At 37.5% G+C, this 15,360-nt stretch overlaps 1 protein-coding gene across 1 annotated transcript in view; it reads right to left on the reverse strand.

Moving 5' to 3' along the window:
• Positions 1-15,143, reverse strand: part of ric8b (RIC8 guanine nucleotide exchange factor B) — a 17,233-nt gene extending 2,090 nt beyond the window's left edge. The window contains exons 1-9 of the mRNA XM_079825559.1: positions 14,806-15,143; positions 12,123-12,170; positions 11,370-11,987; positions 5,312-5,406; positions 3,873-4,023; positions 3,692-3,787; positions 3,429-3,573; positions 756-900; positions 484-603 (exon numbers count right to left, since the gene is read on the reverse strand). Coding sequence (XP_079681685.1) covers positions 484-603; positions 756-900; positions 3,429-3,573; positions 3,692-3,787; positions 3,873-4,023; positions 5,312-5,406; positions 11,370-11,987; positions 12,123-12,170; positions 14,806-14,889 — 1,502 coding nt within the window. The 5' untranslated portion in view covers positions 14,890-15,143. The remainder of the gene's footprint in view (positions 1-483; positions 604-755; positions 901-3,428; positions 3,574-3,691; positions 3,788-3,872; positions 4,024-5,311; positions 5,407-11,369; positions 11,988-12,122; positions 12,171-14,805) is intronic.
• Between the last annotated feature and the right edge of the window lie 217 nt (positions 15,144-15,360).

Consider the following 15,360-nt stretch of genomic DNA (forward strand, 5'->3'; position numbering starts at 1 on the left):
AATGGCTTAATTAATACTGTAATATATGTTCAATACAGGACTTTTTTTGACATTGCCAACCTGTAAATTAATTTGAAACCGAGTAATAAAAACAAAAATCATTGTTTGAGTTGCGTATTGTGCCTTTTTCCTTTACCACTATTTGTTTAATAATTTTAATGGAACCGGAATCGGAACCGGAATCGGAACCAGAACCAGAACCGGAACCGGGAAATTTCTCACGATTCCCAACCCTAATCTGCATGTACAGATTTCCGAAAAAATGGATTATGCCTGAATAAATCTTACTTTTAGAGTTTAAATTGGATAATTTAAAACAATAAAAAAACTATAAAAATGTAATAATACATATAAAATATAAATAAAACAATAATAGTAATTATAATGCAATAATATTATAATTATAATTAGTAGTTTGTTAATATTTTAAAATTGTAGCTATTTAATTGCATAAATGTTTAATTGTTTAAAAAAAAAACCCACCTTGATAATTCATCAATCATATTGACGAGCTTCTGAGCTTCATATTCCTTCTGCTCCTCTGTCATCTCATCTATGGGGTTTGGCATTGGGTGCTCTATGTGACCTGTAATGGGGTTAATGCTGAAAAACAAGAGTGATTGTTACTATAATCTGTGAATGCAGAATAAATTGTAGGAATGTTGAGGAAAAATGTGATGCAATACAAAATGATACAACATCTTAACTATAAGAAAATAAGACTAGCTGTTATGCATACATAAAAATTCACTTACAACGGTTTGGCTGACTTGTATTCATCAGTGTCAGAGTCTTCATCAGATGAGTACTGCGTCTCTCCTCTACCACCGGCCAGCAACCCTCGTGCCATCAACAGCCCCGCAGCATTACCATAACCAGTGTACTTCAGCAGATTATCCACTGCGTCACATGAACAACAGGAGAAAATGATGATCCAAATGAAAAATTAGCTCATTCAATATTAATTATTGCATTTTGTTAGACAGCATAACATCCCAAAACTGCAAACAACCATCCATTTAAAAACTGACAATGTCATATACACCACATTGCCAAAAGTTTTGGGACGCCTTCCTTTACATGCACATGAACTTTAAAGGCATCCCATTCTTAATCCATAAGGTTTAACTTGGAGTTGGCCCACCCTTTGCAGCTATAACAGCTTCAACTCTTCTGGGAAGGCTTTCCACAATGTTTAAGAGTGTGTTTATGGGATGTGGAAAGCAGTACGAATCAGAGGGCCGTGAAAGAACGGCACAGGCACCTGTCTCGTATCTCTCACAGAGGAACTTCGGATACATAAAAGGAGGAGCGACGACAGTAAAGGACGAGAGAGGACCAGGCCTGGATTTTACGTTGTTTTTGTTTGTTTTGTTTATGTGTGTGCGGCAGCCGTCCGTGATGGGCTGTCTGCTTTACTTTCATTTTATGTTTATTCATATATTAAAGTGTTGAATGTTCGCAGGTTCCCGCCTCCTCCTTCCCATAACAACGAACTGCGTTAAATGGGAATTTTTGACCATTCTTCTAAAAGCGCATTTGTGAAGTCAGGCACTGATGTTGGACGAGAAGGCCTGGCTCACAGTCTCCACTTTAATTCATCCCAAAGGTGTTCTATCAGGTTGATGTCAGGACTCTGTGCAGTTCCTCCACACCAAACTCGCTCATCCATGTCTTTATGGACCTTGCTTTGTTCACTGGTGGGCAGTCATGTTGGAACAGGAAGGGGTCATCCCCAAACTTTTCCCACAAAGTTGGGAGCATGAAATTGTCCAAAATGTCTTTGTATGCTGTAGCATTAAGAGTTCCTTTCACTGGAACTAAGGGACCAAGCCCAACCCTCGAAAAACAACCCCACACCATAATTCCCCCTCTAACAAACTTTACACTTGGCACAATGCAGTCAGGCAAGTACTGTTCTCCTGGCAACTGCCAAACCCAGACTTGTCCGTCGGATTGCCAGACAGAGAAGCGTGATTCGTCACTCTAGAGCAGTGTTTCCCAACCTTTTTTCGGTCATGGCACCCTTTGAAAATGTTCTCCATTTTGTGGCACCCCCTTGCATATGTTATGCTAGGGGTATAACGGTACAGATTGCTCACGGTTCGGTTTGTACCACGGTTTTAGGTTCACGGTTTCGGTACGGTTCAGTATTTGCTATGTTCAGGGAAAAAAGGACTACTGTCAAATAAAAATAAAGATAATAATAAGAACAAATCATTTAAATACAAGCAGCAGCACAAATAAATACTATTGAGCAAAGATAGGCCTACTAATAAAATAAACTATGCTTTTCAGGTTTTTCAGGTACATCTAACATTAGTTTTCAGGTACAGAAATTGATCAAATGTAAAATAACATTGCATATTTGAGTGTATAAATTAAAGATTAATCCTATTAAACTTACAAAAGCTATTCAATCAAGGGCAGTGAGTAATGTCCTTGTCTTTTGTTGTTTGACATTAAACAGACAGCAGTAAAGGCTACTGCCCCTTTAAGAACTAATGCTCAGATATGCGTCATCTTTCTCGACTATTAAGTTTACTTAAGGCATATACAGACTATGTCTGCTAGAATACTCATCAAGATGGACATGTTGACATACTTTTTGTGTGAGTTTGTCTGTTCAAGAGCAAGACTTGAAAGAGAGCTCAATATTTGCGCGCTGTGAGACGTGTGCGCGCTTTCGGATGAGTGCACAGAGACAAATTTTCTCACAGCGCGTGCAACTTCTCATTCGCGTCTTCTGGCACGTCACCCGGGTGATGATGGCGAAAATGACTGGTCATATTCGAACATACGGCAGCACTCGCGTGCATTGAACAAAGTTTACAAAGAGAGAATTATTAAAAAAAAATAAAAAATTATATATATATATATATATATATGCAAAGCATCAGATGCAGTGGTGTAAAGCACGCCGCCACTGGTCCCTAGAGCAGTGGAGACGTGTGCTCTAGAGCAGTGTTTCCCAACCGCACCCCTGCTCTCGTCCCACGGCACCCCGGTTGGGAAACACTGCTCTAGAGCACACGTCTCCACTGCTCTAGGGACCAGTGGCGGCGTGCTTTACACCACTGCATCTGATGCTTTGCATTGCACTTGGTGATGTAAGATGCAGCTGCTTTGCCATGGAAACCCATTCCATGAAGTTCTCTATGCACTGTTCTTGAGCTAGGACTTATTGCACAGGTGACAACCTATCACGGTAACACACTTGAATTCACTGAGCTCCTGAGAGCGACCCATTCTTTCACAAATATTTGTAGAAGCAGTCTGCATGCCTAGGTGCATGATTTTATACATCTGTGGCCATGGAAGTGATTGGAACACCTACATTCAATGATTTGGAGGGGTGTCCCGATACTTTTGGTAATATAGTGTATATATACACTTTAAGAAACATTAAAAACAAGCAGAACTCTCACCGCTTTCCTTGCAGAGCACAAAAAGGAACTCAGCGGCTCCCTGTTTCACTGCCATGTCTATATGTGTCATGAGACGCACCAATTTGTTCCGAACGGTGCAGCCGATTTCCGGCCTTTCCTTCACGTCTTTCAAGGGAGGCAACACCTGCACAGCAGCAAACAAAGAGAACACATTGAATCAGCAACTAAATGTTTACTTTAAGTGAATATCTAAAGCACTAAAGAAGCAGTGAATTACACTGAGCATGGACTCAACCCTGCACCTGGGCCTTGAGGTATATGCGGATGTCCCTGTGGTATCTAGAGCTCTCGGTCATCAGACTCAGCACAGGTGTCAAGCCTTCTTTATAGTTGGAACCCTGTGTGGATAAATACACATGAAGCATGAACGAACGCAACGAGGAGGAACAGCGGAGGAAGCTTGCAGGTGTTTAAGTGCAATACCTTGTCTATCCTCTTTTCCATAAAATCTAGCAGCATCTGCACTATGTCCATGTTCTTCCCACCGTACTTTTCCATCCCACCTTGGACAGGGACGTCTATCAGAACATCCAGGCACTGCACGGGAAGGTTACTCAGGAGATTTATGGCATGACTAGAAGAAATGACAAATGATAAAGGTTGAGCACACAATAAGATGAGAACATTGCATGAAACTCTTGGAATAAGGAACTTTGATACTATCTGATAACCAACATGCAGAACAATTTATTACGTAGTAATAATAATAATAGTTATTAATAATTATTCATGTTATTTTATTTATGCAATGTTTTTTGCAATTGAAATGGGTTTCAAATGTTTTTGTTTTTTCATATTATTAATAATTATTATTATTCTAATTAATTGTCCAAATTTCCACAAACTGAATGGTTAATTTTCATCTTTATCTACATATTTCTCAACAGAGAATGCATTTATCACGAACAATTATCATGAAATTAAGTATACACCATTTATCTTGTTTAACTTGTTCATTTTGTCATCAAGTAAACCATCAGATTGAAGGGTGATTCTCACAAAACTATTTTCTACTAGCTTTTTTCAAGGTAAATTTAGATGTTTTTCCAAATAAAGGACACTTGGAGACTCCAAAAGGACACCGAATCACCAAATGATATAGGGAGTCCATATAATTCTTAAAATGTATGCACACCAAAGCACCCATGGAAAAAACCTTTCAGAATTCACAGTGTGAGCTAGTTTACATTTTAGACGAGTCAAGTTGCGATGCCAAACAGGACCACATGGAGATGCCAAAAAAAAACCCTCCCTCTCACATGGAAGTACCTTGTGCAAATGGATAGTAAATATTTATATGCCACTTTCACTTGCTCATTTTATAATCTTCTCTGACGCAAAAGAACATTCAACATACTCATGTCACATTCTAGAAATGTGATGGCGACAGACAAACATTAGCAGGCATTCTGAAAACACTGAGGGGTGGGGGGGACCTTCAGTCTGTGGGTAGAATTTGAATAACAAAGCCACATCTACTGACCAGGACTGGTTCAGCACATTCAGCGCACTTTGTTAAAGGGGGAGCGCAGAGTTAGTCATTTCAGAGTGCTGTAGAATGCATTGAGAGAGGGTAGCATTCCAGGAGTGTGAAAGGGCCGGTGACGGCACCACCGTGGGCACAATGAGTCAAGCCCAAATAAACGGGTGGGAGTTTCAGAATGCGTTGAGCTGTCTCGACGGGGCAAAGGGGTGTGTCATTAATCACTTGGAGAAGACATCTCATCATTCACATTCACCGCACTTGCATTTCTTTTGCTTTCTGACTCACTGGAACACTGGTTTTGAAGCAATTACAAAATACACAGGCCTGGTATACAGAGTTAACTGGATTCAACTGTCGATCTTTCAGAATCAAGTACCTGTGAGCCTCCTCGGTTTTATCTTCATTGAGTGTCTTCAGCATTAGGAGATGTCTCATGATGCCTGCGATGAGCCGAAGCTGGTGTTCGTTGTCCTGTCAAAACGTGGAAAAATTGTGTGAGCAATAAACCAGAAGGATTTTTCAAAACAATAGCCATGTTTGGGTTTCCTTTACAAATAAATGACCTGAGAGCTTGGAGGCAATGGAGAGATCTAGGGGCTGAGAAAACCACTGGCTTGAGAAAAGAAAGTGCATCTTATGCCAGGGTAATCCTGACCATACCGAAACCAACAAAAGGCCAGGCAATTGAGACACACTTAGCCTTACTTCAGTAACTATTCAAAGGGCTGAGAACTCTGGAATGTACCAATGTTGTTTCATCTACTTGATGAAAGGGTGGGGGAAGGAGCTTTTAGCATTTAAAACAATTTTTTTTTCTTCTTTTCTAGCCAGTACAAAACTCCCAACCACAATGGTAGGTTGTTGTTGTAGGTGATCAAAGTAGGTCACTCACAAGTCTTTTTCATGTTGTGGTTTCTACATATGGTTTTGGCTCCCCTTTCAAAGTGAATCAATGCTCCATATCCAAGGCCCTGTTTACACCTAGTATTAAGATCACAAGTGGACGATGCTAAATTCAGGTGTAAACGGGGTCTAAAACGTTTTGAGCTTGTCTACTTTCGACCACTTCGAGACGTAGTCGAAAACGCATTCGATCGGATTGCTTTCGTAGTGTAAACGCTAGGGGTGTAACGGTACACGTATTTGTACCGAACCGTTTCGGTACAGGGCTCTCGGTTCGGTGCGCGTGTGTACCGAACGGTTCCGAATGCTATCTTTAACAGTTGGCTTGTTTTAAGCGTGGAACACTCTTCAATCCTAGTTCCCACTCGAACATAATGAGTATTCATTATGTATATTATATTCGCACGCGCGAGTGAAAGCGATCATCTAGATCATTCTTTTTCCAGAAGAATAAACATGAATTAATATCTTAAGGTAGGCCTGTGTTGAGGATAACACTCGTGTAATCGCTCAATCAGTGTTTCAATCGCCGAAAGACGTCAAACAGCTTGTAAACAATGTCAAGCAGCATCATTTACCTCTGAGTCAGAAGTCATTCAGTGTCCAACTCCACAGCTTTTAATTCACTAGAGAAATCAACTCTTTCACTAAATATATGCACTATATTAGCCTATATATATATATATATATATATATATATATATATATATATATATATATATATATATATATATATATATATATATATATATATATATATATATATATATATATATATATATATATATATATATATATATTAATTCTACTTAACCTGTTAGTAGAATAGTAGAGTCTTGAATATTTAATGCTATGTTTAGATAAATCTGTCATGAAAATGACAGTCACTAAGATTATATTTCAACAACAAATTGGAGAAAAAACATAATTTTATAATTAGATTTAGGAGTTAATGCCAAAACTGCCTTATGTGAAGTTTACATGTTTGCACACAATGTGTTATTTGAGTGTTGATTATCCTATATCTAAACATGAATATCAGCTGAATATAGGCTCATAGTTTGGGCTCTGTTGTTAACCTTTAATATTATAGTAATAATGTGCAAGTAAGGGCTCCCTATATAGTTTACAGCATTATCTTTAAGAAACTTTTAGTTATAATTTAATTCATTTAAGGACAGACAATTTTTTCAGTAAACCACTTTTTAATAAAAAAATTAATAAAAAGCCATTTCTTAAAACTGCTGTACCGAACCCATACCGAACCGTGACTTCAAAACCGAGGTACGTACCGAACCGTCAGTTTTGTGTACCGTTACACCCCTAAAACGCTCATATGGTCGAATGTGTTCGAACAGCCGCAAGAGACTGCCTACTCTCCGTGTACTAACCTAACGTGTAAACATTATGGGAAGCGCGCGAGCCAGGTGTAAACAGGTATGTCTCCCTCGTCTTCTTGTGATTTGATCGACAAAAAAACATCTTAATAACAGGTGTAAACAGGGAATATGCTTGCATCAAATGAGCGTTATGTCTGAATACACAGTGCTATGAAAAAGTGAATGAAAAACACCCAGATGACCTACTACTTTGGCTGAGATTCTTAATCAGCAATGTATTATTGCATGAAGCTATGAGAGAGTGGTCGTCATATTCATACTATAAATGGTGGAAAACAGAGAGCAGCAACGTGTTTGACATTATAGGTTACATGATTTTATGTTTGTATGACTGTATTCATGCTACACACCTACATACTTATCAATGGTTGAAAAGTAAGTTCTCCAATAAATGCAATACATACTCGGACGAAATGCAAATTCAGTGTGCAGGATTTTTCGTTTTATCATACACCAGGTAAAAATTGCATGTTGGATAAAGCCAATGAGTATATTATGCAATGACTTCATCAATTTGTGATTGGCTTTCATTTGGAATGTGGGACTTACTCTGCTATGTTGCGAATTGCATTATCACCTGTTCATATTAATATATGAGTGAACTGCCTTGATGTATAAATAATAGGGTGTGTCTTATTCAGTTCCCTAGCTCCCGAGCTCGTGAATCAGAATATCGTGTACACTAATTTGGACTGGTAAGGACAGTAAAGGACGCTGACTCACTACACATTGGGACACTGATGACTCTATTTCCGGCAACGTGACAAGGTCCTCATTGTACAACATAGCACGACTGGTATTTATGAGCAACAGCTGATATCTTTGACATTACTTGTAATGTAATTTAAAGTACATAATGATAAATACTGTCAATGCTTGTTACATATACGTGCAACATTTCACCCTTTAATAAATTATAAATGTTAGCTAGATTGTGTTCATTACCCATCCAACGATGTGTGTTAATGCTGAAATATAATAAAAAATGGTTAAACACATCGCGCGTCGTTATGTGTAGTGACGTGATTTAAGTTTCGTGCTTCAGAACTTACGTTAAGGGAGCATAGTGAGCATCGATGCAACCTGGGTTTTGCGGTGCATTGTGGGACTTTTTAGGGAGCGAACATTTCAGTCCACTGGAAGGATTCTGCAATTAAGACCGCTCATTTTGGGCAAGGATTCTTGCATTTAAAATTGCAGACTCCCTGATCAGTGCCCTGACTACTGAACCAGGGAGCTGATTGAGACGCACCCCTAGTCTTTGGTATAATTCAGGAATCATGGTTTCATGGCAGGGTTATTATAGTTTCGTCATTAAAACATTTTCATCACTTGAAATTAAACAAGTTTAAGTTTTTTAAATTTGATTTTGTTTTAAAATAGCTGCTAATGCAAAACATTTTCATTTAGTTTAACTTGATGTAATTAAGTTTTTGGTAACACTTTACAATAACAGTACATGAATAATCATGTATTAATACATGAATTAATAGTTTATTAAACATGAACTCATGATTAGTGAAGATATGAATTAATCATGAACAAATGAGGAGCTATCATGAACTAAGACAGGAGTCATAATTATTCATGCATGAATAACAGCAGCATTAATACATGTTAGTACATGTTTGATAATTAATGCATTAATTAACATGGGTATGGGTAAACTAAATCAAACAGGCTCCTTAAGAATAAATAAGAAGTACTCTGACTTTGAATTAAACATGTGATTTAATACTGTCATAATTTAAACTGTAATAGCCTATTATAATCTGCCATCTGCAGCTTTGTGATTTTTAGCCATTTTTGTGAGCCATTAATTACACACATTTGTCTAATCAAACGTGGAAAATAGACTAATAACTATCACTAATCATTTTAATTTGATATAAACCGTTTTCAGATTTTTATAGTTCAATTAGGCTACGTTTAGTCACAGCTAGTTTTCTTCCCGGAACTTCAGTATGTAGGGTTTGTTTCTGGTGGGATACTCATTAGTGGCGCTCTCGGTGCTCCTAGTTCCTTCGGTATTGCGGGCATTTTCATCAAATAATATATGTCGACTGCTTTGGTTAACCGAAATAATAATTTAAGACATGTTTGTATGATTGTTGTATTGGGATATTTCTGGAGGTGTGTACTTTAATTAACTGTATTTTTTAATTGTTTAAATGTAACTTATATGCTTCGATTAGCATTAGCCGGTGGATGCGCCCTGTTTTACATGTAAACATGCCTTATGTGTGTCTTTACAGGTATGTTTGGGCTTTCTTTTAAGTCCATATATGTTTAATTATATAAATATAAATAAAAGAACTAGCCTTTTTAACTTTGTTTTTGTACCAAGGGTGTAAAGGAATAAGGATTCTTAGTGTATATGTTTATTCATTTTGTAATGAATGAATTGTTAGTGCATCATTGTGTCATGACTTTACTTCAGGGGGCACGGCATTACTATCTCATGGTTAACTTACCATACACTAACATCAACTAATGGCTTGTTACTGTATGACTATGTCATGACTTTACTTGAGGGGGCACATCATGATTAATTCATTATTAACTAACCATACAATAACATCAACTCATGGCTTGTTAATGCATCATTGTGTCATGACTTTACTTGAGGGGGCACATCATGATTAATTCACTGTTAACTTATCAAATTCAGCTCATGATTTATCATAAACTTTCTATCAAATACACATGTAACTAGTATAACTAGTATTCAGCCCAGTTAAGAGAATGGAGGTACAGTATCATCACGGCCTGTGTCTGGGTGGAGAGAGAACTGTACAGATCCCAGCAGACGATCCCTCACTTCCTGACTTTACTGCATGTTTCCTTTTTGATAACTGATTTCTCAGGAACTGTTATAAGTCACAGTAGGTTTAGTTTGATGGGAAAGAGAATATCACAAAACAGACTGAGACCTTTTGAGATAAAATATAGCAGATTTAGTATTTTCTATGTTTGATAAGGGTGATCAGTGAAAGTAATGAAAAACTATTCCTGTGGCTTTCAGTAATATTTATGATGAAGCTTCTGATAAAAATGGTTTAAAATATGACAATAATACATTTTAAAATGGATTTCAAAGTCAAAACTATTTGTTATTCATTCTTAGAAAGCCTGTTTGATTTAGTTTACCCATACATGTTAATTAATGCATTAATTATCAAACATGTACTAACATGTATTAATGCTGCTGTTATTCATGCATGAATCATTATGACTCCTGTCTTAGTTCATGATAGCTCCTCATTTGTTCATGATTAGTTCATATCTTCACTAATCATGAGTTCATGTTGAATTAACTATTAATTCATGTATTAATACATGATTATTCATGCACTGTTATTGTAAAGTGTTACCAAGTTTTTTAATAAAAAAATATAGAGATTTAAAAAAAGTCATAATAAAAATGACAAACGAAATTTTTTTAAATTAAAGTTAATTTCATATATTAATAAAAACTATAGTATTCTCTCAACGATAGTAGCATAAAACTGTTGTTAGATGACGGAAATTAATACTTAAGTATGCATAATAGTGATAGTGATGCTATAGCACGACAAATGAAGTCATAACCCATCATGTGCATTCTTTAAAAATGTACAAGCACTTTAGAAAACATTTCAAACAACAGGCTGACACACTGCTGATTATCACAGCTTTATCACTTGAAGCTAAATCTAACGTTGTGGATGTCAAACAAAAGTGGTTGAAATGATCCAGAGACATGAAAAAAAGCCCAACCGAGCATTGAAATTAGATTTTATAAAGCTTGATGGTGTTAAAAATATTAATGCCAATGAACCTACGATCTGATTAAGGAGAAAGAAACCTGTCTTCGCTTACTCTGCTGGACGCAAGAGCACCGACTCCACTTAGCATCAATTATTCAACAGCAGTATAACAGGAAACTGAAGCCCTGCATTATCCTCATTCTGTTTTTGGTGTGAGATACACATGCGATTTAAATCTAATCCATCTTTTAAAAATTATGCAACTTTCTTCAGGTTAATGTGTACTGCATAGTAAACGTGGATGTCAATTTAGGTTTTTAAAAACATCATAAAATAGACATAAAATGTTATTTTGCTGTTCTACAAATACTGTCAATCTCACCTCGTCGCTCGAGTCAGACATAGTGATGTTGAACAGAGCTTTAAGGGCTTCCATGGCACGGTCGTTGTTTTCTGGTGAAAGGGGCGGGGCTTCTGGATCAGGGGGCGCAGCCTCATATGGCCCCACCCAATGCACGTCGAGGGTGCGTTCCAGCACGTTAGTGAGCAGCCTCACTGCGCCCACCTCCTTCCGAAGCGTGCCACGCACATCCGTCCGCAGGGCGGAAAGCAGAAACAGCAGCCGAAGGGAGAACAGGCCCACCTCGTGATGGGATGAGCTGATCAAATGCAAGCAGGCACACAGGCCCTCCGCCAAATGCAAGTCAGCTCCCACCTGTTGTGCCGGCATGCTGTTGAACACCACGTTGCACAGGCACTTGAGGGCCTCCACCACAACTCTCTCCTCATCTGCAGACTGTGCCTCCTGTAACAGCTCTTCGCCGTGTCCCGCCACACGGATCCGGGCCAGCCCTGCTAGAGTGAGGATGCCTTCTCTGGTGGCTACGGGACCAAGTACACGCTTGTCTCTGGACAGGATGCGCATGGTCTCCAGGCAGGTGCTTTGGCAAAGTGGAAGATCTGACCGGCGGAGGACTGTAAGAAGACCCCGACACAACTTCTGCAGAAGGGACCACAAAACAATAGAGGTTAAAAAATGTAATTGACCATTTTAAATAAAAAAAAGGGACTACATACCAAAACAACACAGAACACACCATACTGAGATACAAAACAAGATAAATATGTTACTCACAATTCGTGCATCCTCCTCTTTGTAGTCAAAGGCGAACGTGTGACTGTTCTGAAATGAAATGAGACGATATAAATCTGGGATAAACAAATGCTTGCATCCCTGTCAAACCATAGAGTAGCCACTAGCCAGACATGAGTAAAACAGTTCACTATTCCTGCTGTAAAATTCTGGGCTGGTAGCTGGTTTCTAGCTGGTCTAAGCTAGTTGATCATCTACGATGTCTCATAAACTTCCAAGCTTGACCACTTTAAAGTAAATTATCTAGCTTCCGCCAGACCTCCTTCCATATTCAACTTACGGAAAAAGCCTAACTGACGCAACGTATGACGTAGGATAAGCATTTTGAACTGCAAGAGGCGTTACACTTTCTTCGTAAGTTGAATACGAAATGTGGTCTGGTGGAAGATAGATATTTTACTGCATAAAGTTTTAAATATTAATATTTTTCTTACAGACAGCCTTGATTAACCCCCCAGAGCCGGAAGGAGTACGTTTATGATGAATGGATGCACTCGTGAGCCATTTTCATTTTTAAAGTGAACAAATACTTTAAGGCAAGGTGTTTTCAATCATAACTAGGGTTGAGTGCCTCATTTCGGTGCTGTTTAAATTCAAAATCATATTTGGGCTGGCGCCGAGCCAGAGACGACTCGCTCAGCGCTAGTCACATATCACAACTATTCAGTGTTTTCAACCACATAATGTTTATTTTAGGTTTCAGATATTTAAATGCACATAAGTACTAGCAAAAAAAACACACACTGATGTCTATGGAAGTGGCAATAACAATCCTTTCAGTTATACTTTGACTATGTGTTTTATTCATTTCAGATACACATTGTATAATTAACTATATAGTTTACTCTATTCTTCTCCCAGTTCACCAGTCACTTACTTTCATGTATTTTGTGAGACGTGGATGAATTTACGTGATCCGGCAGATCCGATTATCTGAGGTGCAAACTAACATGGCGGCACCCATCGCACATTATAGACTGACATGATCATTATAAAGGCTTTTAAATGACACAACACATTCACTCACATATATCTGAAAATCGGAATATGTTCATGACATAGTTACCAAGTTTGTGAATATTTTGAATAAAAAAAGAATTCCACAGCGCCGCCATGGAAATAATAAGGCGGCACATTCTAAAATATTTAGCCAGAGAATATGGTCATATTTCTGCAAAATAATAATTGCTGAAACTTGAAGCTGGTTTGTAGCATACCAAGAATACCAACTACTTTGCTGTTATTAATACTGTAACTGTTATTTAGTGTTAAATTAGGCCTATTGCAGTTGGCTTAGGTTGTATTTTGAATTTGTTATGTAAATGTGTTGTGTTTTGTATTTATTTATATTTATATATTTAAGTATACTTTAAACTTTTAATAAATTGTTCAATTTAAAGAATTTTTAAATGTATTTTTTCAATAAAAAGCCATTCTTTAATGTAATCCACCGTTGTTTTGTGGCTCTTTTTTTTTAAAGTATCGGTTCAGGCACCATTTAGGCACCAGTACCGTTTTAAAAGTATCGGTTTGGCACCGGTATCATAAAAAACCCAAACGATACCCAACCACATTTAAGTGTTTAATTTATGACACTTTTATTAGCCTCTGTAGATTAATTAAAATACATACACACACACATATATATATATTTAAAGGCAGTTTTTTCCTCATGCACTGTCAGAAATCTCCAATTCAGTACGTAGCACTTCCATTTATGTTTTATTCATATCCATACTGTAAAGATTTTTACAGAGAGCTTTGTTAATATATTATTCTATTATAATGAATTATAATAAATAATATTTGTTGCTGGTCTATGATGGTCAACCAACTAAAGACTAGCTTAAACCAGCTAGAAACCAACTTGGCATGATCCATGCTTAAGATGGATTTGCCAGCAATTCATCTGATTTAAATAATTTCATTATAATTAGATTATTCATAGTAAAAGTATCGGTCTCTTTCTAAAACTTAACTAAATGTGGTTTATTTCAAAGCCTGTATCCAGGAAAAGGAAAATCGTGTACTCTGGAGATTTCTTCCAAAACAAACAATTTTCAGCACCATTAAAATCATGACGTAAACACCGAATATATGTCTGAAATTGATGTTCACAACAGTAAAATCAATACAGGCATGTTTCGTTGAGAAACTAGCAGCACAATAATATTTCCAACAGTATTTTCTGCTGTTAAGTTACCTGTTTGACAGCTGTCAAGCTTAGCTAAGTTACCTTAGCCTTTATAACTTAACATCCACAACAACGGGTTAATTTATACTCTATTCGTCGGCAATGACCATTTTTCTCCAAGATTTCACACACTGCTCATTAATGGGGGCAAATATAGCATTTGTTTTGTTTAAAAACCGTCAAGTTGGATTAGCATATTGGTTCTATCATTGCTAACAGCTGGAGGATGCTAGTCTACGATCACAGGGCGAACGCCTCGTTGCTTTAATCGCTAAATACAAAATAAGTACATGTTTAAAGTTAAAATATATATATATATATTTCCCCCACAGAGATCATACATCTTTTTGTTGGATCACACACACACTGGGTGTATTGATATTAGCGAGCGGCTAACGCTAATAGCCTTTCCATTTATACTAGCGCGCATTTCAACAACATGATATAGTAAGCTAACAGCAGCATCTTTACCTCTGTGTTATACTTCTGCAAAAGCTTTTCAACTCCCTTGTCATCTCCACCGTCGATCTCTGATAGAATAGCACTTAAACTCATCTCTGAATGTTGCTTTTGCCGTTCACTTAGAAACACTGGCAGTCCTTCTCACAAAAACAGAGAAGATGACAGTTACACACACCTCCTGTGTCTAGTATCTGTTCAACTTTCACCCGTTAAACGTCACGTTTTTCGCCAACACGCTTTAACAAGAGTCGCTAAGGCACATGCCAATAATATAAGGATTTCCTCAAAGCTCCCTGGATTGTGTCCATTGTCCAATGTACCAGGTCTTATGATATTTATTGTACACTGGAAATTTTATGGTGGTAGTCAGAACATCAAGTCAATAATATCATATAATTTAAGATGGTAGCTGTGTTTTAGAACATATGGTTGGTTAAGGGTCATTAGATGGGCTGACCAGCAAAGAAAAAAAAAAACCTAGGTTAAGGTGGTTAGGATGCATGGTCAACCAACAAATGACTAACCAGCTACCATTGTTCCAAAACAGAGATGGACTTTCCAACA

Source organism: Gobio gobio (assembly GCF_949357685.1).
Source record: "Gobio gobio genome assembly, chromosome: 9".
Lineage (NCBI taxonomy): Eukaryota > Metazoa > Chordata > Actinopteri > Cypriniformes > Gobionidae > Gobio > Gobio gobio.